Below are 26,482 nucleotides of genomic sequence, written 5' to 3'. Positions count from 1 at the left end.
ATTTCGAGAGAGATACGTACATAAAAAAAGCGATTTTTATTTTATTTTACCCCTTCCTCTAATCTCCCATGTTTACGGTGATCTACCTCTCTCGTTTTGCAGATATTGTATAAACCATTTTTTCTCCGGCATCCCCTCTCTAAATAAATGAAGGGCAAAACACAAACAATAACTATCCATTTGAATCAAACAAGAATACGCAGGTGAAAAGTTCCTTTGATCAAATTTATGCTACGTTTTTATATACATAAATAAAACAATAGAGAGGATAATACAATGTTCGGTTCTAAACAGCAATTTTGCAAACATAGATAGGATTTCACCCGTCCCCCCCCCCAAAAAAAAAAAAGAAAAAGAAAATAGAGAAATAGGATTAGATAGGATAGGATTTAAACTACAAAATAAAAAGGATTAGATAGGTTTAAGTGTTGCATATGCTGAGATTTACATTCTAAACCTATTGGAAGCCTCCTTTTAAAGCACAAATTACATTGTCCAAGTCCATTGAAGCTTTTTTCTTGTTGAAAGCCGAAAGTTTTTGCCGTGGTCGTTATGGGGTCACGCAAGTTCAATGCAGTTCCACCGTTAATCATTGGCTACTGGAACCACCTGCGATGTGCATAACACCTATATATTTACATTAAATGAGGATTGTATGATGGAATAACCTCGTTTGGCCGACCAATGAAGCCCCTTGATATTATTTTAGAAGTAAAAATAACTACACTCGAGAATCTAACGGTTTTGTTTCCTTGAAACTATATTTTGTTAACTCATTACTGTATTTCATCTAGCCTTAGTTGGCTTCTTCTCATACTATGCCACAACAGCCTTAGTTGGCTTCTTCTCATACTATGCCACAACAACATTCTTCATACTACATAACCACACTACGATAAGTAATCATCTTCGAAGTTGAGAGAAAATTTAGTACTGGTGAGGGATGTCAATAGGTCGGGTTTGGGCAGGGAGTGTATTCTACCACCTCGTCCTGTGCCCTGATAAGTCCACAGTGTTGATCAATGGGGGAATCTTACAAGTGCTCTTGTTGAGAACAAGCGGATAAATTACAAATAAGACCCAGAGAAAAAAAAAACTAAATAAAAAGGAAGAAAGAATTTTACAATAACAATGAGTTACTGTCATCCTTGACGTGCTGAAGAAATGGTTAACTTCTATCTTAACCATCTTCTTCACATCATGATCAACGCACAAATCTTGAACCACTGCAATAAATGATGGGTGCAGAAATTGATGATTTGTAATTTGTGCAGACTTCTTTATCCTGATATAACATTTCGCACGGTTTAAGCAATCATAACTATTCATCAAAAAAGGGCGGCAAGCTTTTCTTAGAAAACAAATCCCATACTGTACCTGTTCAGCATGGCTGCTTTCTCTTGTCAATTTTTAAGTGGATATTATACCATCTCTTCTTCTTAGTTCTATCTCTCGTAGAATGTTTCCTGTCTCTCACTTCACCGTCTTTGGCCTCCCTGTAGACACCCTTACTCCTGTTCCTACTTGAACTTCTCTTACTTGGAGGAATCATCGTGTAGGAAGCATGAATCTCATTCCTTTGTTTGAGAAGCTCATCAATCTGCAAAACCCGCATATAGGATTTGTCCAAGAAATTTATCCATTCACCTATGAATATCAATTCTCACGGAGCTTAACTCATAATTCCCACAAGTTAATCTCACCTCTTGCATTTCCTTTGTGTATCTGGTTGTCATCTCTGTAAATTGTGCCAGGACCTGCAGCAATCAACATGAATATCAACAAGAACAAAAGTTAAATACTGGCACACACACCACATTTGTGGAAGCAGATACCTCTCTGTATTCAGTTTCAAACTTTGACAGTTCCACCCTTTTGGAGAGAATCTCAGCTTCCACAGCTCTAAGGTTCTCTTTTTCCTCTATGAAAGGGGCCGTACAAATAGCTTCTATAGTGTAGCTTACACTCTTGAAAAAGTTGTCACCTAGAAAAAATGGTAGTGAGTTTCATCCATGCATGCAAATCAACTAACAGGAAATTTGAAGGGCATAGTAACAAAGGAAAAACCATAAACAGCAAAAAAATGTGTGCCCGGTTTTAATTCAGTTATTTCACATGGTTGAAATCCATCCAGTTTTTTGAAGAAAGCTGTATCTGGATCCTTTGCAGCCGCAACCTGCAGTGAGGCATGTCAAAACCAGATTAAGGATGACAACAAGATCAAACTTCAACTTGAAGTCCAACTATGTCATATTTGTAAATAGTCACTCACTGAGTTGACTGTTTGATCCAAGCGATAGACAGGGAAGCCAAGAAAATACATTCCAGCAGATGTAACTTTTCCTGTTTTTGCACTGTCCTCCTACACCAAAAAGAGACAAACTTACCTTCAACAGACAGATAAGTAACATATGCACAATTTAAAATGAGGCCCAAGAGCTTAAAGTTTTAAACAACTATGCTACTAATGCTTCAGTTAAAAATAGAATTTTCTTATCAGAAGCACCATAAGAGATCACAGCAAAGCCATGTCCCAGACAAACCAAGTATATTGACATTTTATTACTGCACGAAAAGCACCAAACAGTTCTAAGAAAGAAAAAGAAGGTAAGAGGAAATGAATAAACACATGAAGTGAGAAAAAGACAAAGGATTGGATTACAAGTTTCTGAAGATAAATATGGTATGACAATCTGTTACAGTTCCAAAACCCAAGACAGTTTTGCCTAATTCTCCACAATGTTCTGAAAGGGGATAGGTGGAGCATATAACTGAAGAGGTAATTAAACACAAAGGTAAGAGAGATGGTTTTTACAGAATTCTCTTGCAGATGATGGGGGAAAGGCCTAAAGTTCTATGAATTGTGAGCTTGCTTTGCGCCAACCTGCTCTCTGGAAACTTGTCCTAATAATTTATCAAAAATCAACTGTTGTTGTCTAGAGATGCTTTTTCTTTACTCAAAATTGTCAAGGGAGAAGACTTAAAATTGTTCTAGAATTAACTTTACATAGCAGTTTATGAAACAGAAAATCTACATGTTATGCAGAAACAGAACAGAAGAGCATTGAATTTGGAGATTCTAAGACTTAGTTAAGGCTGTAAATGAACAGAGCGTTCAATGAACAGTTCATGAACAGTTTGGTTTTTGTTTGTTTTTGTTTGTTTATTAAGCTAAATAAATGAACATGAACAAGATTTTGAGGCTCATTTATTAAACGAACTGAACACAAACAAAGTTTGCTCAGTTCATTTATGTTCATGAACAAGCTCGTCTTTGTTAGTGTAAAGCTCATTTAATAAATCATTTAAAGCTCGTTTATTGTTCCATTAGTATATATTAATAAAAATATTATGGTTTGTATGCTTTTATATTTATAATATAATTTTTAATATTTATATTTGACTATTTTATATCTAAAAAATTCTATATATATGTTTATTTATTGTTGGATTGTTTATTATTACATTGTTCGTGAACATGCTCAATTATATGTTAATGAACATGTTTGGGAACATGTTCATTTAATGTTCACAAACATGTTTGTTTAACTTAAGCGAACAAACACGCAAAAAAAATTTTGAAATTCTTAACGAACATGAACAAACTTAAAAATAAACAAACGAACATGAAAAGAGGTCCGTTCTTATATTATGGTTTGTATGCTTTTCATTTATAATATAATTATTAATATTTATATTTGACTAGTTTATATCTAAAAAATAATATATATATATATGTTTATTTATTGTTGGTTTGTTTCTTATTACATTGTTTGTGAACATGTTCAATTATATGTTCATGAACATGTTTGAGAACATGTTCGTTTAATGTTCACAAACATGTTCGTTTAACTTAAGCGAACGAACACAAACAAAAATTTTGAAATTCTTAACGAACACAAACAAACTTAAAAATAAACAAATGAACACGAAAAGAGGCCCATTCGTTCAAGCTCAATTCATTTACAGCCCTAGACTTAGTGATAGTTCATCTGAAGAAACTTGCTATGCAACAGTACACAAAAAGTGCATAACTCAAAAACTTTAAGGCTTTGCTTGGTATGAAGAATGGAAAAAATGAAGATAGAAAATTTGTTAATCAAATAGTTAAGATTCATAACTACTTTCCTACTTCATAACTTAACCATTAAATTAACAAATTTTACATCGTTATCCTTCATACCAAGCAGAGCCTAGAAAGAGAAAGGGGAAGGAAGGGACCACATTACCTGCAGTGCAAGGCTTAATCCACCATTCTCTTCCTGATCAAAATACAATAGCTGCACAAAACCAATCCATTAAGAAAACAATGAGTAATTATTGATCCACCAGAAAAGGATAAAATACTATACTTCATTTTGTTTTTCGTGTCTCCTGGTAAACCAGACAATTAGTTAGTGACGTGTTCTTTTTGCAGCACAGTCGACACAAATACATAAGAATAGCGTATATAGTATAAAAGTAGTATATGTTTTTATTTCAAAATATTTTGAAAGGGGAACAAGCCCAATATGATTGTCCATTGGATCTCAATAAAGTAGGCAGCTCTTAGCAACTCATGCAACAAAAGTTAAATGTTATAAGGATCCTGAAAGCATAAATTATTATTTTAATAAAAGGGTTTCAATAGAACTCAAATGAAACACTACCAGACTTGCTTGTAATCTGATTCAAACTAAACTGAAGCAGTGACACTGGAATCAATATCAAAATTAAAACTACTGCCCTAGCCCGCAAATTAAAACTACAGAAAGAAAACACAAGCACATGCCTCAATAAAATTATCAAGAACAAAGATGTATCTATCTATTCATTGGTACTTAACTAAATATCGTCAATTGACCATGAAAGAGATGAAATACCTAAATCAAATCTGTGACTTAAAGTAAATGCTTCAATTGTTCTCAATAAATCAAATCTTATATCCTAAATCAATGAAGCACTCACAGGGCATGGTTTCTTTCTTCTATGGTGGAGAGAAGGGGAACCTTAAATTTCTTAATGTGATGTAAAGGAATGTACTCTCCCTGTTTAAATCCCTTTTCTTAAAAAATGTCACGGCTACTTAATTTCTACTGTTACCACATATTGCCAAAGGCTCAAAATGGATACAGTTCAACTTTTGTTCATTGGTATGGTAATAATGAAATCAATCTCGGTCTCTATAAATGTCAACCACCCCAACCCCCACCAAAAAAAAAAAGGTTTGCATACGCAGATGCTGTTGAATCAACCAGTTTCTGACTCATTATATATCTACCTTGAACTTGCTTTTATCAGATGATTGTACTCGGCAAACAAACCCATCTCTTGCTTCCTCTTCTGTTATTTCGACAGAGTAGAAGTGAGCACATTGTTTTTCAACCTGTAAAGGTGCAATAAGTTCAGTGACTGCATAAAAATCAGTATAAAGTACCAGAAAAGAACAGGAATCTAATCACCTCACCTTCCTAGAAACAGGTTGCCCCAGTAGGAGTGGCTGAATAGTGACCACACCATTAAGTGCCTCCTCCAAGACAGTCGCAGATACAGTAGTCTTAATAGGCACACCGAGTTTACTATGTATAGGAATTAGTTAAATACATACCCAATGCATAGCACTCATAAAGGCACAGGAGAGTTGGAAATGTTAAATAATATAAAAGGAGTTACCTAAAAAGTGCAGCAAACATGGTGTTCACAGCCCCCAAGCTTGAAAGATCTAGTTCCAATTCTTGGTTTTCAGCTTCAACAGCCTGTTGAAAGGAAAGAATATCATGATCGACAAAACTCCATGATTCATCAATAAAATCACATTTTATGGTGCACGATGGTGTTAATAAGCGGAAGCATGGAACAACTGACTTCTTAACAGCCTCTGTGTACAACCTGAATGAGTGAAACAGTGAGAAAGTTGCAGATAACGATGATACTCCAACTCTTCATTTTCTCTAGAATACCCGTGTTTGACACATATTCGAACTAGGTATAGGCTTATAGTCATGGAAGTCGATACCATTCTGGTCCAAAACTAGTACCAAGTAATTTAAGTTCCATTTCGGTCAAAATTTTGGAGTGTCCAGTTTGTTTCAACCAATACAGGCCTGTACCAGTGCATATTGTTGGTACAAAATTTTTATTTTTAATTGTCCTAACCATTTTCTTTTTATAATTACATTATAAAATAAAATATACTATATTATATTAAGTTATTATACTCAATTAAGAATTTTAAAATTTATATTTGCATATACACATATTTATACATATGCAATTCAGATATACTAGAATATAAATATAATATACATTTTCTTAAGAAAGTAGTTATAAGACTATAAATATCTATAAAGAAATATCTAAAAAGTATTAATAAACCCGAAACGATACATCAAAACACACTGACATCGGTACATACTAGTACCAGAAAAAAATGATACATCCACTGATTCCATACTGACAACCTTGGTTATAGTCCTCCAAAAACTTGAAATATTAATAAATAAAAAAAACATTGATAATACCCATGTCAGCTCCCTATCTAAAACTTACCCACGAGTCCAAGTAACATGGGCAGATAACCATTAGCCTAAAAGTACTTCAGACATTAACTGCATGAATGCATATCTCACCTCAAAACCAGCTGTATCATACTGGTGTCTTTTATCTGGATCAGACAAGATATTGTAAGAAAATGTGACCTCCTTGAACATATCAGCTGCAACAGGATCATTTCCATTCTTATCAGGATGGTACCTGAAATGGCCCAAGATTAGCATCTATACCTAACCAACCTAAATAAAGCAAGAGTATAATAGGAGCTTAATTTGTACAATAGAAAGAAATAAACAACATGCAAATAATGAATGAATCCAACCATCTCAGAAGTAGTCAAAGTCCTGAATAGTATGTCCCAAATTAGATTTTTCATTGTCTAAAACTCTTTGCCTAAGTGAAAGTGTGAAACCGTCAAGGGCAAATAAACAATTCTTTAGGTTCATGTTGGAAATAAGCCCCTTCCAAGGTGCACAATTACCTTTGTCCTCGGAATACTTTTGGCAATTGTTTATCTGTTTGTTTGACCGGTTTTCTAGATAACTAACTAGTTATCATAGCCAGTGCTATTGCCCCATCCTTGAACTCGTTACAAAATAGAACTCCTACGCTGAATCTATCAAATGGATAAATACCCGATTCAAAAATCTGATGTCTGGTAAAGTCCTCGACAGCTACTTGGTCTGTAATGATACAATGACTCTCCTACACCCTACCAATAGAGGCAAAACCGCCAAACCTAATCCCAGACACTCATCAAGCTCTAATAATCATTCCCAATTTGACTTCCAGATTAAAGTCCTAAATACTTATTCTCCCAGTATACTCCATGTATGCGTGTGAGTTTAAGCCATAATTAACCAACAATTATCACTATGCTCAAATTAGTGAACCCTGATCTATAATATAGTAACTGCTAAAAACTTTCAAGAAAAAAGACCGAGAGTTTTAAACATTTCAAAACTTTCAACTTATAAATTGAAAAATTAAACATACTTGAGAGCCATTTTTCGATACGCGCTCTTGATTTCCTGATCCGTAGAGTTCCTCGAGACTCCAAGTACCTCATAGGGATCTCGACGAAGATGCTTCGCCATTCCGTCGTTTTTCTCCGACTTGGATCGATGTGGCGGCATTTTTTAAAAACACCACCAAAAAAAAATACAATAAGGGAATTTTCTTCTCGGTTTAGTTTTTCCTATCAGGAACCCTAAAAATCCAAAAGTTGAACTAATTTCTAAAACCAAATGAAAATTATTTTCCTTTTGGTTTCCACCTCATTTCAGCGAACTACAACATTTTTTGGGATTAAGAAAGGCAAAAAGAAAAGAAAATTAAAATGAGTCAGGTGCATTGAGAAGAGCAGAGAGATAGAAGAAACTCCATGGGACCTCCAAGCTGAAGCTTCGGAGGAGAGAGAGGAGACAAGGAGGGCGAAATTTTGGAGGTGAAATGGTAATATTTCTTTCTTTTCGTTTTTTTTTTTTTCGTTTTGTAACTTTTAGGAGAAAAATTATTGAGAAATCAAATCCTACCATTAGGATTAGATTTAATTTTGATTGGAATTTTAATTTGTTTAGTTAACAATTGTAATTATATGAAAATTGAATAAAATAATTTTCTTTAATCAGTTTTATTAATAAATATATTTTGAAAATTAATTAACCAAAATAATTTATAATTATTTAGCGACTAATTAAAAAATTAATGAGAAAGTAGTTTTAGAGAAATCTAAAATACTCCTTATTAGCTTTTAACTTTATTTGATTAAATCAAAGCAATATAGAGATGATGTTATTATGTGAAGGAAGGTGGGATGGTGATTGGTTTTTGAAAAATACAAGGAAAATCTTTAATTGGGAAATTATATTTCAAAAAATTAAAAAAAGCAGGAATGGAAAAAGGCTGGAGCTTGATTCGCATAATCAAAGATGAAATTTAACACTACGTTTGGTTTGATGGAATTGTTATTCTATTCCGCCCAAATTCCGCGCGCTACAGTAAAGCAGCTGTTTGGTTCACCGTTTAGGTGATTCCACGGAATTGCTATTACAGTCTCATTCCCTCAGCTTACCGTTTAGGTATTCAGGGGTTGGGGGTCTAAATACCTATTCAACACCACACCGTTTAGGTTTTTTGACCAAAATAGTCTGCCTCTCTTCTTCCTAAAATTCTCTCCAGATTTCTTCCTCAACATTTATCTCCAAATCAAGTCAAGCATTCATTCGCCCTTCATCTTCATCTCTGATTCACTTCTGTTTCACTTTTGTTTTCCTTGTTCTCTTCTACATTCAGCGAAGGGGTACTCTGAGGTTAGATCTTTTCCTTTCTTTGGCTTTTTATGTCCATCTAGAGTTTTAAAGGCTTGGATCTCTCTTTCATTTACCTTTTCTTTTTCGGTACATAGGAAACAAAGAGGAATTTTGACTTTTGGTCTACATTTCTTCCAATACTAGCTTTTATTCAAGGTCTACTCTCGATTTCTTGTTTTTCTTGCCTAGATTTTGCTTGCTTGTTTGATTTTTTTCCCCAATTTTTCCTGCTTAAGTTAAGCTTGATCTTGATGACTATCAATTCATTTTCTCTTATGTTGATTGACGAGAACTAAAAGGAAAAAAAAGGTAAATTATTTAATATACATATATGTATGTCTTGAACTAGATTTTGTGCTTTCTGTTGATTAAAATATTATAAGCATGGTTTAGATGCTTTCTGTTGAAAAACGATTTAAGTGTGCTTTAAGCGAGGCTAAATAGAAGGAACAGATTTGTGTAGTTGGCTCAAGAGTTATGCTTTAAGCATAAAAAAGGTGATGCTTGGATAAACGGTATCTGGGCAAAACTTTTCCAGATATAGGTAGTGGTTATATGAAGAGAAACCACTCCTCTTTGAACTATGACAAGATGTAAGAGCTAAAACTCTTCAAGGAGAGTGGGCGACTTATTATCTGCTCTTGTTGCCTTAATTGGCTCACTCAATCCTTTTAAGAGGTAAGGGCTTGGTGTCAGTCTTTAGTTTGCCCATTATCCAAGTACTCCCAGTACATTTCTTTCAGATATTTATTCCCTCTTGTAGATGTAATATTGTGGACGTAATTTCCTTGAATGTGAATCCTCTACTAATATCCCATGATTACTGAGTTTGATTTATATTATTGGAGATGTTTACAAGCAATCATGTTCTCGAGTGTCAAGTAAAAATGAGTTGATTTATGTACTTGGAGACTTGAAATCAGGTTTTAGAATGGCTTATTAATAATTATTTTTATTTTCGTGAATGATCGAAAAACATTGCATTCAGTGATTTCAGCTGGTATGGATTAACCGACTTGTTTGTTTGATGACTAAATATCAGTCATTGAAAAACACAGGAGTAATTCATCCGATATAGCAAATCAACCAGTTGAAAACGTGCCAATTCACCAAGGTATATATGTTTTCCTTTTGTATCTACTCTTGTATTTGTAGGATGTATTTAGGCCCTTAGCCTTCAAAATTATGGAAAGTAGGGTTCCTTGACCAAGTCTTGTTGAGTTCTATCTATTTGAGTGGCATATTTAAGTACATTCAAGTAGATATGTCAATTGGGTGAGTGGGATTAGTTTTGGCTTTGGTCAATTCGTGTTATAAAATTTTTTAGTCACTTCGGTTCAGGTCAAATTCATGTTTGGATCAATTTTATGTTGGGGTCATTCCAAGTTCAGGTTATTTTAGGTTTGAGTCATTCAGGTTTGATGCTAAGGTTTTTCGAGTCGATTATTTTCGCACTTGGTAGTTGCTTGATATCACCGTAATCTGTTGTACTGACCCTTAATCAATATGTTGTTTAGTTGCATCCATAGTTTATTGAAATTGTCAAACTGTCTCTTATGTGGCTAACTATAGATGAAAAATCATTGTTTCAATAGGCTGATCAATCAGAAACTATAGTCGAGATCATTGTAGAAGATGGCAAAGCAGTCAGCATTTATTCGGTTAGTATTCTTTGCTACCTTGATTCCAAATAATGTATATGGATGGATGGATGGATGGGTATTGAATTGTGGATTTGAAATAAATTTGATTCTTTTTCCTTTTTCCTCTTAATTTTTTATAAGCTTTTCTGTTTAATGTTTTGAGTTTATTTTAATCAATTTTGTATCCTTTCAATATGGTGGTGTCATCTCGGTATGGTGTTTAGGAATGTTTAATGGCTTGTCCTTTGCATTTTTGAGTTTCCAAATTGTTAAAAAATATTATAGTGGAGATGTTCAAATTGGGTTAAAATAATTAAATTGGGTTTAATTATTTTTTTTATAGTGGAGATGCTCAAATTGGGTTAAAATAATTAAATAAAAACTATTTTTTTCGAATGTGCTCCAATAATGATTAAATTTTTTTAAATTGGTCAAATAAGGATTAATGTATTCAAATAATGGTTTAATTTAGTTAAATAAAAGCAGTTTCAAGTTATATTTTTACTTTTTAAAAATAATATTAGGTGTATTCAAATGTAAAAAAGTATTTACCTACTTGGATGTTATATCTATGTTTGGGAGTCATACGTTTAATGGAGAAGATGGTGAAAGAGTGTATGGGGTTACTTTGGCTGGTAAAGCTTTTGTTAATGACGAACATAATGGATCTTTGGCTGTTTTTACTAGCGACAAGGCCAACATTGAAGTCTGGTAAGTTCTATATTTTGGTATAATCTCAATTAGTCTTCAGCGGTTACATCTTATTAAAAATAAAAATAACCCCCGAAGTTCTTATAGCAAATCAATTATCACAATGTTGAGACTAATACTACTTTGTTAAACCATATTAAATTAAATTGTACTGTTAAGTTGGAATCCAGTTTATGGATGAATATGAATTAATCAACCCTTCAAATAATAGTAATGATTTTAACAATCAAAGTTTGAAATTATGTAATTTGGATGTGGATGTATTTCAAGATTAGATGTTCATTATTAATTTCTCTTTTAATGTTCAAGATATTATTATTTGCTAAACAAAGAGTTGATTTTGTTGAATGAAATTTGATAAATATGTATTGTTCATTTTTCTTTGACAGTGCGTTATTACTTCCTTTTCTTATTTGGCTTGCTTGATTGCTTCCTCCACTCACAGTTGAGCTTCTTGTACTCACTAAACTACTGTAAGTTCTTTAATCAATTAAATTCTTTGATTTTGTTTTACTTTTATTGAAATTAGTATTGAAGAAATGTGACCTTTTTACTATGATTTGAAGATATGTAACACTTTAATATCTTGCAGTAATGGCTCGTCTGCCTTTAATAGTACAAAGTGTGAGGCATAAAAGAATTGGTCTTGCAGTGACAATATGGTTGCAACTATGTACAATTGCGAGTTGGTTCTTACTTACATTGGGTGCCATCCATAGCCTACATACTTATAGACCAAGGATTAGATCCTATATTTTAGATTTTTATGCAAAACGAGATTATGTGAAAAGACTTGTATATGCTAGTGACGAGACCTTGAACAAGTTAGGATGAATAGAACTACATTTTTTAAACTATGTGAGATGTTACAAACTTTAGGGGGATTGAAGTCGTCAAGGAACATGCTTATTGATGAGCAAGTGGCAATGTTTTTACATATCATTTCTCATCATCTTAAAATCGAGTTATCAAGCATCACTTTAATAGAGTGCTGGGAAACCGTTAGCGAGATCATTTCACAATGTTTTAAATGCTGTCATACGCTTACAAGATGTGCTATTTAAAAAAGTAGAGCCAATTACAGCTAATTCTACAGACCCAAGGTGGAAATGGTTCAAGGTATTAGAGTGAGTTCTATATATAGCTCGTACATAATTTAGTTGAGTTAGATTTAAATATAGTATCCTAACTCGAGGTTTTCTACATGTGATATAGAATTGTTTAGGTGCTTTAGATGGAACCCACATCAAGGTTAGGGTTCCAACAGATGATAAATCTAGATATTGAACGCGAAAAGGTGATATAGCAACAAATATGTTAGGTGTTTGTACACCTGATATGCAATTTGTTTATGCTCTTCCTGGTTGGGAAGGTTCTATTACTGATGGTAGGGTTCTTTGAGATGCCATTAGTAGGAGACATGGATTAAAAGTTCCTCATGGTAAAGTGCAAAATTAGAAGACTTTGAATAAATCTTTAAGATCATACTTTTTTGGGAAATTAATCATGACAAATAGTTTTTTTTTTATAAGTTGTTATTATCTAGTTGATGTTGGATACACAAATTGTGAAGGATTTCTTGCACCTTTTAGAGGACAAAGATATCATTTGAATGAGTGGCGTCAGGGTTACCAGCCAAGTACTTCAGAAGAATTTTTCAATATGAAACATGCTTCAGCGCGTAATGTTATTGAAAGATGCTTTGGGTTATTAAAACTTAGATGGAGAATACTTAGGAGTCCATCGTTTTATCCTGTGAGGGTGCACAATAGAATCATTATTGCCTGTTGTTTGCTCCATAATTTTATTCGAACCTATATGAGTCTTGATCCTATTGAAGCAGAGTTGGGAGAAGGATTACCTAGTAATGTGATAGATGACGATGATTCGAATATCGTAAATATTCATCCATCAAATGCATGGGCTACTTGGAAAATGGAACTAGCCAACCAAATGTTCGATGAATGGCAAGCATCTAGAAATTAGTTAGGTTTAGGGTAAAAGTAGTAAACGTTAATTCGTTTATATTATTTCATGAATCTAGTTTATGAAACTCTGGTGGTGTTTGAATTATTTTTTTGTATTGTACTAGACTTGTTGAATTATAAATTATTTTGTATTGATTCATCATGTGTTATAATTTTATAAAGTGTTCACTTTTTTATTCATAATATTGAACTTATGTTTAATTTTTTTTCCTTAAGATAATTATGTCAAGTTTTTCACAAGCAAGTGTTTCTTCCCAAAATTCTCGAGGAACCAAAAGGAAATGGCTTCCAGAAGAAGATGCTGCGTTGGTTGCCTGTATGGTCGACGTGCACAATGTTGGAACATTTAATGCTGATACGGGATTTAAAGCCGATTATTTAAATGAGTTGGAAAAAATGTTAGAAAAAGTTTTACCCGATGCCAAGTTGAAGACTAAACCTAATCTTGAATCGAGGATTAGGACATTGAAAAGGGATTGGTCAATCGTTTATGACATGCTCAGCGGAAAAAACAATAACGGTTTTGGTTGGGATGAGAATAGGCAGCTTGTTGTTGCTGAAGATGCGGTGTGGAACTCATATATAAAAGTAAGAATTATTTCAAGTCTTTATTATCTTAATTTGACCAAACTTATATCTAATATGAATTCTTCTTTTTTTTTCAGAGTCATAAAGAAGCCGCTCAATTCAAACATCGTAGTTTCCTTATTATAACCAACTTACGACCATCTACGCAAAAGATCGAGCCTTTGGAAAGATGCTCAAACGACCACGATATTATTGAAGAAATAGATCTTTGAGGATGTAGCTACTACAAATACACATGAAGAAAGAAATGATTTCCATGGATGCGAAGCTGATGTTTCTTTGGATGACATGGATCTTTCAGGCACACAACAGCAACCAGCTATAAACCAAGGTGATTCCACATTTTTAAAGAAGAAGAAAAAGACTTCTGATGCAAGTGATCATATTTCATCTACTTTATTTAATGATGCTGCCACTTTATTAGCGGAAAGGATCGAGACTGTTGGCGTTGAAATCAGTAGGAGTATTGCTTCCGAGGTGCTAATTCAACAAAGGTCAGAAATGACACTTCAAGAAAGTGCTCTAAAATTATATCCAACATTATGTGAAGTAGAAGGTTTAACTGAGGATGAGCGCTATCGCGCTTTGAGCAAAATTTCAGATAATCCAACGCAAATGCTCATTTTCTTTAGTTTACCTTCTTCTGTGCGATTGGGATGGGTCAGAAGATTTCTTGCTGACCATTAAAAAATCATAGTTGTGTTGATGATATTTTGGTAACTTTTTGTGTTTGTAATAGTTGGATGGTATAATGACATGATAGAATGTTATTACAATGTTGTAACTTTTTGAGGTTGTAAAATTTTATAACATATGGATTATGACATATAAACTAATGAAATCATGTCACTTTTTGTTAATATATGAATATTATGTTTGGATGTGAAATATGATTCTCAAGTTATTTATTACTTCTTATATTTTACTTTTTATTGTAGAATAATCAAATTATTTATTTCACTTATGATATTTTAGCACATTATGTAGTGCAGTTTAAAAATAATAAAGTAGATTATATATTATTTTTATACTATTATATATTATGATTTTTAATTCATTTAATAATAATTATATTAAGAATTTTATTAAATTATATATTATTTTATTAAATTATATTTAGTAATAATCATGTTAAAATATGATTAAATTATTTATTATTTTTATTAAAATATTTTTAATAATAATCTTATTAAAATTTAATAATAATAATAATAATCATATGGTATGCTAAATTCATTTTTTATATTGGCAATTGTGACCTAAGACAACGGTGAAAGGCTAGATTAAAACAAATATATTAGGCATTGAAATGTTCTTAATAATAATTTTATATTAAAATTATTATTAAATATTATTAATAATTATATTAATAATGTTATTAAAATATATATTATTTTATTAAATTGCATTTAATAATAATTAAATTATTTATTTTTATTTTTATTAAAATATATGTATCAATAATCTTATTAAAATTTAATAACAATAATCATCTACCAACAAAAATTCTGTTAAGGGTACTTTGGTCATTTTAGCCTTTTTTCTTATGCTATTACAACATCATTCCATTCAACCAAACACAAGAATTCTATTACAGCTCTATTCTATTCCATTCAACCAAACAGTTAAATTACTGGTTACAGCTCTATTCCATTACAGTTCTATTCAATTACAGCCCTATTCCATTGCAGTAAACCAAACGTATTGTAAGTATGTTGTAAATGGGTCCCACCCTTCAATTTTTCATTTTTATTTCAGGTTTGAATATCTAATAACAAAGGAAATGAAAGATTAACAAATTTTGGCTTATAACCCTTTAACTATAATCACATATTTTTTTTATAATACTTTTTATATTTAAACACATCCTTAAACTACAATCACTTATTTAAATAAATTCTTATAATATTTTTTATCCCTTAAACTATAATTAAATAAAATTTTAAATCTGGTTGACATTTCTATAGTTTTCATATGTTTTAAGGTCGCAAATTAAATCATGGATTTAAAATTTTAAAGATATATTCCAAGTTGCATCAACTAGGTAAAAATAATATTAATATTCTAAAGTTATAGATGTATTTTCCTTTCTTTTTCTTTTTCTATTTTTTTCCTGTGATAAAATTTGAAAAGAAAGATAAAAGCAGTTTGAATTTGTAAAACACATTAATTTAATTTTAAAGATGTTTGTATGGATAGGTTTTTAATTTTTTTTTTGGTATTGTTACTCTTAATAATATCATTTCTAAATTCTAATGTTCAAACATACATTCTCTCATTGGAAGTGTAATATGTCTTATTACTACACTTAACACTTATTAGTAATCCTCCTAAATTTTAATAAAATTATTTACTTTTGATATAATCACAAGTGTCTCTATTTGTTTTACAGTTCAAAACTAATCTTATTCGAGTCAAGTAGTATTAAAATAAAACCTTCCTAACAATCACACTTTAAGATTCAGACTTAGTTCAAATAATCTAAAATAAATTCATTCTACTCTTTTCAATCACTTGCCGACTTAAAATGATAAAAATATATATATATTTATTTGTTTTTAACAGGAGGTTAAAAATAGTACCACAAAATTATATTTGATTGGATAGAATTTGTTGGAAAATTAGAGGATATAGAAATCTATATGAAATCAAAGGGATGGTATAAATTGTATGTATGAAAACACAGAATAAAGTTGGAAAGGTGAAAAGGTGCTGAGTTATCCATTTCATTTTCCTCTTAAAAGTATAATTTACACACAAGAAAGGAATTGATGCAAAATAAATAAATAAATAAAGAATTACAAACATCACAAAATTTGCCTTTTTTATAACCTTCCTTTTTAATGTTAACCACAAAATTGTTTTGTCCACTCAATATCTACACAATATCAACCTTTTTTTAGTAAACTTTGCCACCTATATTATTAATGATTATTTTAATGCTTTTAGAAAAAAATGTTCCTTGCTTGATCTCTTTAGGGACCATATTTATTTATGGTACTAGATTAAAAAATATTGAAGTTATTTGTCACTTATAGTACTGGTTGCAGATGGAATATCGTTCTCAAATTCAATCAATGTTAGAGATGGTTTAAGGAATATATGGGTAAAAGTTTGACTCATATTTTTTTATTAAAAGTTAAATTGATATTTAAAAAATAAGTAAATAAATCTTTGTATATTAAATTGAAGAGTAAATTGATCCTTTCTATTAAAATTTTTATCTATTTGTATTGTAAAAAACTGGCGCGATTGATAAAATAACTCAACAATGACACTTGGCATGTCTTGTGTACCTCATTTTAATGTACAAAGCCTAACTTTTGATACTAGAAATGGATGAAATTTTTAATGAAATGATCAATTTAATCGAACATACAACGGGCAAAATGTAATCCTCCTTTTCACTAGTAAATAAGAAACTTAAATCCGCTTGAAATCATATTTTTCACCTGAAGTAATAATGTCAAGATATATATTGAAATGATGAAATTTGTGGTGTTTTATGATTAGCAAAATGAGGGGTGTAAGTAATTTGGACCACCAAAATTTCTATTCACATGCTGATTGATGAAACTGGTAGTCTAATCCAATTATTGGCTCTACCCTTTTCGATCATATATACCAACTACATTCAGCCCTACTTATTATTTTTTAACATACGGCAAAGGTAATAATGTGGGTATCTTTTATATAAAGTTAATTGTTGCAGACCTATTTAACTAATTTTCTAAATTTAAATGTATACTTAATATTTGAAAGGGTATTCACGAAAATATAAAGCTAAGCCTATAAAATGGGAAAGTGATAATTATCAAAGGACAAAACTGAATCTGGTTCAGTCCATATAAGCTTCCGGAGAGATTAATCAATGATTTAAGATGGACTGATTTATCATTTTATCAACAGAGGTCGATCTTTGGCGAACCAAAATTGAACATTTTATCAATAATTTAGTATAAAATTTTATTTATTGAATCTCTTTAACATGAGTTATGTTGAGTAATTTTTCGTTATGTTTCGTTAAAGGGGACAATCGAATATTTATATATATAGTTACTGTTCTTGGAATTAAGATTCTTAGTAAACTCTATACATGCTGGACACGTGTAATATTCTGTGCTGTTTGCTAGGCTTCGTGGTCCCTACATGCAAACTCCTTGAATATATGTGAGTTGAGACAACGAGCTCCCGTTGTTGACCTCTCCCTATAAAACTTGCGCATATCCATCCAGTAGGATTTAGCCGGGTCGCGAGTAAACAACCCATACCTTATCTAATCTCTTTTCATAATTTAAAAAGTTTATTGTTAAAAACCTATAATACTAATAAAAATTTCATCCTAAGAAATAAAGAGAATACGAAAATTTAATTCCTCCTAAATAAAAATATTTCGTATTTTGATTTTATTTGAAAATAAATATGTTGATTTGCATGAAATTAAATTTTCATATTTTATGGTAGGTGAAATTTTAAAAAATTATGTATATACTTTCATCTAGCTCTAAATAACATCTCAAACTTTTAGGAGTTTTCTTCCCTTGAAAAAACCACTATGAGTAAGTTTTGCGTAATAATAATAAGGGACAATCCATAAGTCCCATGGGACTTACCACTAAATCTAGGCTATTTATTTATTTTTTAGATTTAAGATTAAGATTTTGTATCTAAATTAATATTATATATATTTTAAAATAAGGTTGACGCCCATGACAATGAATTAAAATAAAACTGAGGTGGAAAGATAGATTAATTAGTCAAAATTCATTTTTTTACCCCTAAAAATTATTGAAAACGTATTTTAAGAATAAAAAAATATATTTGCAATATTCAAATATAAAAAGCGAAGCGGATAAAACTTTGTACCCAGATTTGAGTCTGGCATCGGCGGGGACGACTTGAGCAAAGAATTCCTTGTTGCTAAGCTTAAACTAGAATTGACCAATTAACAGCAGTGCCTTTGTTTTTAGATTTTATCAAACATTTTGTTGGACATGTGTATCTTCTCCGCATACTTTACCACTTACCAAATGACTTGTCTTTCAAAGCTGTCGATATTTTGAACAAATGTCTATAAGTTATCTGGTAATGAAAAGGTTATATATAGAAAATATTTGGAAGAGTTAAGGCTTTAAATCACAATTCGGAATTTCAGACTTATAAAATCTCATATTAAACTAACATGGTGGGATTTATTTTTCAGAAGATAGTGTGGAGTCTCTGTCATGCAGCCTGTTAAAAAGAAGCTGGGGTATATTTACTGTTGAGGGTATTAATTTTATATGATTTTTTCCGATGGTGAAATGCAACCAACCTTGCCACCTTAATTTGCTTTGTTAATTGCCCGCAAAAGAGGCACTGATGTCCACCAAAACCCCATCTTAAAATCAGACTTACAAAAGACTTATATAGGAATATGATACTAATGCATAAATATTAACCCATAGAAATTTATGCAAATATAATTCAATTTCTAATTATCATTAATATTTTTCCCCTTAAATTTGTTTCTTCTTCATCATCATATAATGTTTTCTAAACTGGATCAGTGATCAAATCGATTAAGTCACTAGTTCACCAGTCCGATTAAAAAATATTAAAATTTTCAAAAAAAAATCTTGTTTAATCAATTTAACCCATTTTTTAGTTGGCTCAATCAGTCTCTACCGATTTTTCGATCTAATTCGTTTAAAGCCACTCTTCAAACAGATACCCTAATTGATTCTCGATTCAACCAGTTTGACCGACTAGTCCGATACCCTAACCGATTCTCCCACTTGCCCTAATGGAGTAAATGTGTCATGTTTTACATTTTCATATCACCAATGTGTTTATTAAAACTCTCAGTTACAAGAGTCTTAGTAAACGAATCCATAAGGCTATCTTCAGAAGCTACTTTCACCACATCTATTATTCCTTCAACTAAACAAATATTTGGACATGTGCAAAGCATAGTATATATAAAACTTCCAACTGTCGATGCATATGGAACCTTACTCATATACTCTTTTTCTACCGCTGTCTTAGGACAGTCATCCAAAGAAAGATGAAAAATCTAATGTAGTCGGTTGCGTGCCTGGTTTCCCATCAGCCATTGCAAATCATTCCTGTACTTTATCGATGTATGAAAATCTTTGTCCAAACTCGATCTTAATCAGGTCGGGTACTTTGAACAGGTCTATTTACCACCAGTCTACCATGTTGGTTATTTCTCAAGAACATTTTTGACAAATTTCATTTTCTTAAAATTATTTTCTGTCGTGAAGAAATTATTATGATTATTTTCTCTCTCTATATGTATTGTGATTTAAGAAATTATATCTTTTATACTCTCTATATGGTATGAATTGTCGAAACCATTCTTTTAAAAACGGGGATCGACTTTGTTTGAAAGTGAAAATTAAAACGGGAGTCGCCACCAATCTTTTATCAGGTGTGATCGGATCACCTTTGTTTTAATAAATCAATTTTAGTTTACTAAAACAGGGCCTTTGGTCTATGAAACTTGAGAGAATGAGTTCGGGAGTCGGTTACGTGCGAGGAAGGATTAGCACCCTCGACACGCCCAAAAAATTGGTACCGAATTGATTAGTTAGTGTCTTAATGTCGAAAATTAAAAATCGGGAAGGGACTTGAAATACGATCTTTTCTATTAATACTGATTTTAAAATTCTTGAATTAGCTTAAATCGATTGGTTTAAAGATTTCCTTATCTCGAGATATCGGAGTATCACATCCCGTAAGTTAGGACACAATACCATGAATTCCCGAGCACAAGGTCGCCTTTTAATTTAAATTGGAAATCCGTGCATTTCAAAACTCAAAAGGATATTTAGCTATTTAGAACCAACAAGAGAACCAAAACCCCGTAAGTTAGGGCACAATTCTTCGATGTTCCAAAATGCGAAACATTGCCTTATTTATTGAAATTAGTAAAACATGAATAAAAATCTTTAAAGTAATGAACAACGAGAATGATATAAAATAGGCGGAGACAAAAATAAACGAGTTGGAAATACATTGAAACAAATAATAAATATGACAACAATATTAAAACAATAACAATGCATGCGATATATTAAGCGTAATAATAGTATCCAATGTGAAATAAAAACAACGAATATATACATAATAAAGATATTAAGAGTATGTACGTAAAATATATATATATATATATATTTATAAATAGTAATAGTGTTAGAAATATACTATATATAGTGTTTGAAGTATATACATAAAATAGTGAAAATATAACTAGTAATGTTAAGATATATATAATATATACATATGCATAAAATAGATATAAAAAATGTAAATAATATAGTGTAAAAATACATACATAATATAATTAAAATATATACATAAGATAACATGTAGAAAAAATTTATATATAAATAATATAGTATTAAAGATATATACATAAAATAGTATAATATATATATACGTAATATAGAATTTAGAATATACCTAATATATTAAAAGAATATATACATAATATAATATTAAGAAATATAATAATAACAAAAAAAAGAGAGGGAGAGAGTGGGTGATTTCGGCTACAAGGTCGCCACCGTCCGATCCTTTGGACATGGCCATGCCACCGTCGATTACACCAGACATGCAATGGGACCTCAAAAAACTTTTTCGGTAAAAATGGGAAAGCTTCCTCCTTTTATTTTTACTTTCGTATAAAAGAAACAAAATAAATCTGAAAGGAAAACAATAAGTAAACAAAGAACTTGAAACGAGAATAGACCAAGAAACCTCTTTTGCTTTGATATTTGATTAATCTTCAAAAAAAAAAACTAGCCTCTCCAAAAACTAGCCTTTACAATAACTCTTCTCCTTGATTACTCTCAAAAAACCTCTCAAAAATCCTTTACAATAACTTTCTCCCCCAAAACTTCTTCCTCCCCTAAATACAAAATATGAGAAGGCTTATATAGCCATTTACCAAATATTTTTTATTGTTTATGTCTTCATTTGTAGGTACAAGTGGTGGTGGAGCAAGTGTGGCTAATGGAGTAGGTGGTGGAGCAAGTGTGGCTAGTGGAGTTGGTGGTGGCAAAGGCTAGGATTTAGTTGAGAAAAGTTTAGGTTGTGGGCTAGGGTTTTTTTATTTTGATTTGGGCTTAGGGTTTGGGCCATTAGGGTTTTAATGTAAATTGGGCTTTGGGTAGTTAAGATTTTGGGTTTTGGCTTTAATTTTGGTGGGTTAGGTAAGGTCAAATTGGGTTTTGATGTAAATGGGTTAAAATTGGCCTATAACAATTGCCCCTTTTTGCTTATTATCGTGTAACGGGAATAAAGCAAAGACACAAAGAAAGGCCAATTTTGCCCGGTCTTACTAAGTATGGACTTCTTTGGTGCTTTTCTCATCCGGTAGTCTCTTTCCAAACCATCGTATCTTGTTGTCTTGATCAAATCCTTGCATCTTCGATATATGCCTTGTAACTCGATTTACTCCAAGGTGACTTCAAAAGATAAGATCTACGACTTCAATCTGCTCTTCCATCGCTTTAGTCGATAAAATTTGTGGTCTTCTCTTTCGCAACTTTTAGAAAGGTAAGATCGATATCATCGATCAGCTCCTTTCGCAACTTCAATTAGCTTCACTCTAACTTCGAGGATATAAAATCGTGTCTTCGATTAATTCGGTCTTTATTCTTTACTCGGTATGTGATCCCGAGCTTAACTCATTTCTCGCAATATGAATTGACTCTTTAAAACTAAACATTAAAAACAGAAATTGAAAATAGCTCAGCACGTGAGCCAAGGCTCAACTCACTTCTCGCAATATAAGTTGATTTTTAAAACAAAATTTGTAAAACAGATTTTGAAAATACCTCGGTATGTGAACCGAGGCTCAACTCACCTCTCGTAATATGAGTTGATTTTTGCAAAGCATAAATTGAAAAAAAAATAAAATAAAATAAAAATCAATTGAAAATACCTCGGCGTGTGATCTGAGGCTCAACTCACCTCTCGCAATATGAGTTGATTTTTTTGACAAACATAAATTGAAAAAAAAGAAATTGAAAATATCTCAGCGTGTCCTGAGGCTGAACTCACCTCTCGCAATATGAGTTGATTTTTTGGAAAAACAAAATTTGAAAAACAGAATTTGAAAATACCTCAGCGTGTGAGTCAAGGCTCAACTCACCATTCGCAATATGAGCTGATTTTTTTTGAAACACAGAAATTGAAGAACAGAAATGGAAAACACCTCAGCGTCTTGAGGTTCAACTCACCTCTCACAATATGAGCTGATTTTTTTTGAAAGACAGAAATTGAAAATACCTCAACGTGTCTTGAGGCTCAACTCACCTCTCGCAATATGAGTTGATTTTTGACAAACAAAAATTGAAATTACCTCAGCGTCTTGAGGTTCAACTCACCTATCACAATATGAGTTGATTTTTTTGAAAAACAAAAATTGAAAATACCTCAACGTGTCTTGAGGTTCAACCCACCTCTCGTAATATGAGCTGATTTTTGACAAACAAAAATTGAAATTACCTCAACGTGTCCTGAGGCTCAACTCACTTATCGTAATATGAGTTGATTTTTTTGAAAAACAGAAATTGAAAATACCTCAATGTGTCTTGAGGCTCAACTCACCTCTTGCAATATGAGTTGAGTTTTGACAAACAAAAATTGAAATTACCTCAGCGTGTCCTGAGGCTCAACTCACCTCTCGCAATATGAGTTGATTTGAAAAGTAGAATTTGTAAGGAAAAAATTGAAAAACAGAAATTGAAAATACCTCGGCGTGCCTCGAGGCTCAACTCACCTCTCATAATATGAGTTGATTTTTGAAAAAGAAATTAAAAGCAGAAATTGAAAAACAGAAATTAAAAATACCTCGGCGTGCCCCGAGGCTCAACTCACCTCTCGCAATATGAGTTGATTTTTGAAAAGCATAAATTGAAAAAACGGAAATTGAAAATACCTCAGCGTGTGACCTGAGGCCCAACTCACCTCTCGCAATATGAGTTGATTTTTTTGAAAGATAGAAATAAAAACATCAAAATACCAAAAGATGTCATCTGGTGGAACTCAAGTGTCCTTTCCTTTGATTCAGTACAGCTATCATCGAAATCTCTTGTTCTGCTGAAATACATGTATATGTCATGCATGATGTTATCATGAAATGCACATGTTTGCCTTAAATGCCTTTATGCCTACATGATCATGTTATGTGCCTTGGGCTTGCTTGTCATATGTCCCTTTCCGTCATGATTTTTGATGATCTGCGTTCATTGCTTTGACTCTTGACTTTCTCTTCAGGCCCTGTACCCATCCTCTAGCTTCACGACTAATCTGCATTTCTCAGATATCGCTCTTTTGCCCCTGGTTGAACTTTGTCCTTGCTTTGAGGCTCTTGTACTTATCAAATTCTTGTCCGGGTAATACTTAGCACTTCTTTTGTTTAGAGTATGTCATTTCACTATTTATCATGTAAATGAACCACATAATGAGATGCATGAAAATGGTCAGGTAGGGACAAAAGGATACCTCACATTTATTCATTTCAAATGTAGAAAACAAAGAAAGTTAATCAATGATAGTAAAAAAAAGTGTCATAAAGAGAAAGGGGATCGCATTTCAACAAATACAAATGCTCTAGATATTCAATGCATGAACTCTTCCACATTCCTCAATCAAGAATCTTTTCGAGCATGGCTTTCTTGCGTAAGAGATTTCGAGTTTTCAGAAATGCTTCAAATACTGTAGTCTCTCTGTTTGACCCACCGTTAAAAACGCCTTGCTTTTTAAGCCAGTGCTTGCTTCATTAGAACGTCCTTTAGGGTTTTCATCCTAATTTTTTGTGTTAATCAAGACGTCCTTTTTAGGTTTTCACCTTGATCCCTCTCTCTTTTTTTTTTCTTTTCTTTTCTGTTTCTCTTTTTTTTTAAGATGCCCTTTTTCGGGTTTTCATCTTGATTTTCCTTTTTTAAGCATAATATTTCTTCATAGCATCTGAATTCACTGGATTCGGTAACTCCTTCCCATCCATCTCAGTGAGAATCAAAGCTTCGCCCGAGAATGCCTTCTTTACGACATATGGTCCTTCCCAATTTGGTGCCCATTTTTCTCGTAAGTCCTTCTGTATTGAAAGAATCTTTCTCAGTACGAGTTCTCCTTCGTGGAATTCTCTTAGCCGTATTTTCTTGTCATGGGTCGTGATCATTCTCTTCTGGTACATCTGTTCGTGACAAATTGCCTTTAAACGTTTTTCTTCGATGAGGTTTAACTGGTCATATTGAACTCGAACCCATTCTGCCTCCTCTAGTTTCGAATCCATTAAGACTCGTAAAGAGGGGATCTCAACTTCCATAGGTAGCACAGCTTCTATTCCATAGACCAGAGAGAAAGGAGTTGCCCCCATAGATGTCCGTACAGATGTGCGATATGCATACAAAGCAAATGGTAGCTTCTCGTGCCAATCTTTATATGTCTCATCATTTTCCCAATAATCTTCTTAATATTCTTGTTGGTCGCTTCAATGACTCCGTTCATTTTCGGGCGATAGGGTGACGAGTTATGATGCTTTATTTGAAACTGCTCACACACTTCCTTCATCATTTTGTTGTTCAGATTTAAGGCGTTATCTGAAATGATTCTGTCAAGCAAACCATATCGACAAATGATTTTCTTTTTCAAAAATCTGCAAACTGCAGTATTTGTCACATTGGAAAACGAAACAGCTTCTATCCATTTTGTGAAGTAATCAATAACCACAAAAATGAACCGGTGCCTATTAGAAGCTTTTGGGGAAATTGGCCCTATAACATCCATGCCCCACATAGAAAAGGGCCACGGAGAAGTCATGACATAAAGGGGCGAAGGGGCTACATGAATCTTATCGCCATAAATTTGACATTTGTGGCATTTTCTTGCAAAACTAATGCAGTCGCTTTCCATCGTCAGCCAGTAGTAACCGAGTCTCATAATCTTCCTGGCCATAGTGAAACCATTGGCATGTGTCCCACAAATTCCCTCGTGGACATCTTCAAGTATTTTTCTGGCTTCAACAGCATCTACGCATCTCAAGAGCATTTGATCTTTTCCTCTTTTGTACAGTATGTTCCTATAAAAAACAAATCCCGCTGCCATTCTTCTGATTGTTCGTTTGTCATTCTCATTTGCTTGTTCGGGATACTTTTGGTTCTTGACATATTCTAAAATATTATGGAACCATGACCGTCCATCTGGCTCTTTTTCAATGCTGAAACAATGTGCAGGGACTTCATATATGCTCATTTGAAGAGGCATTATTTTTGTTTCTCTGTTTGCTTTAAACATTGAAGCCAAAGTGGCCAGGGCATTAGCCAATTGGTTTTCTTCTCGTGGGAGGTAATTAAAAGTTATTTCTTCAAATTCTTTAATCACTCGCCACTAGATCATCAGATTTGACCGATTTGAATCTCTCACTTCCCAATCTCCTGATTTGGTATATCACCAAGGTGAGTCTCCGTATACCTCTAAAGTTTTGATGTTTCGTCCAATTGCTGCACGAAGTCCCATGATACAAGTCTCATATTCTGCTATGTTATTGGTACAGAAAAAGTTCAGCCTGGCAGTGAGTGGGTAATGGTTTCCTTCTGGTGATACTAAGACTGCTCCAATCCCATGCCCCAATGCATTCAATGCACCATCAAAGCTCATCTTCCATGACTTTTCTTTTGATGACTCACATTCTTTT

General features: G+C 32.5%; 2 protein-coding genes across 5 annotated transcripts; one reads left to right on the top strand and one right to left on the bottom strand.

The window, feature by feature from the left end:
- Nucleotides 1-672: 672 nt before the first annotated feature.
- Nucleotides 673-8,065, bottom strand: LOC108457143 (chaperone protein dnaJ 16-like). 4 transcript variants are annotated; one of them, XR_001867046.2, is made up of 13 exons: nt 7,528-8,065; nt 6,609-6,732; nt 5,653-5,735; nt 5,447-5,558; nt 5,261-5,365; nt 4,230-4,280; nt 2,273-2,362; nt 2,068-2,176; nt 1,836-1,984; nt 1,704-1,757; nt 1,378-1,600; nt 1,125-1,285; nt 673-998 (listed from the first exon to the last, which is right to left on the bottom strand). XR_001867046.2 is itself a non-coding variant. In XM_017756013.2 (12 exons), exons 1-11 carry the CDS (start codon nt 7,665-7,667, stop codon nt 1,382-1,384), a joined length of 1,236 nt encoding a protein of 411 aa, XP_017611502.1. In that variant the 5' UTR covers nt 7,668-8,064; the 3' UTR covers nt 673-1,285; nt 1,378-1,381. The 4 variants fall into 4 exon arrangements, 3 of the variants coding, with proteins under 3 accessions (XP_017611502.1, XP_052881489.1, XP_052881488.1); XM_017756013.2 differs by having other exon boundaries at nt 673-1,285; nt 7,528-8,064; XM_053025529.1 differs by lacking the exon at nt 7,528-8,065 and having other exon boundaries at nt 673-1,285; nt 6,529-6,654.
- A 2,992-nt stretch (nt 8,066-11,057) lies between these two features.
- Nucleotides 11,058-13,183, top strand: LOC108455151 (uncharacterized). The gene is made up of 2 exons (XM_053026234.1): nt 11,058-11,197; nt 12,730-13,183. Exons 1-2 carry the CDS (start codon nt 11,058-11,060, stop codon nt 13,181-13,183), a joined length of 594 nt encoding a protein of 197 aa, XP_052882194.1.
- The last annotated feature ends 13,299 nt before the right edge of the window (nt 13,184-26,482 follow it).

Source organism: Gossypium arboreum, chromosome 3 (assembly GCF_025698485.1).
Source record: "Gossypium arboreum isolate Shixiya-1 chromosome 3, ASM2569848v2, whole genome shotgun sequence".
NCBI classification, from domain to species: domain Eukaryota; kingdom Viridiplantae; phylum Streptophyta; class Magnoliopsida; order Malvales; family Malvaceae; genus Gossypium; species Gossypium arboreum.
Note: the sequence above shows the minus strand (reverse complement) of the source record. Positions and strands in the feature narration are given on the sequence as shown.

Coding starts and splice junctions, on each gene's coding strand:
- LOC108457143 (XM_017756013.2), bottom strand. CDS start 7,667: ATGCCGCCACATCGATCCAAGTCGGAGAAAAACGACGGAATGGCGAAG. Junction 6,733..7,527: donor TATCGAAAAATGGCTCTCAA/GTATGTTTAATT, acceptor GGGCCATTTCAG/GTACCATCCTGATAAGAATG. Junction 1,601..1,703: donor ACACAAAGGAAATGCAAGAG/GTGAGATTAACT, acceptor CGGGTTTTGCAG/ATTGATGAGCTTCTCAAACA.
- LOC108455151 (XM_053026234.1), top strand. CDS start 11,058: ATGTTTGGGAGTCATACGTTTAATGGAGAAGATGGTGAAAGAGTGTAT. Junction 11,198..12,729: donor AAGGCCAACATTGAAGTCTG/GTAAGTTCTATA, acceptor TTTTTTTATAAG/TTGTTATTATCTAGTTGATG.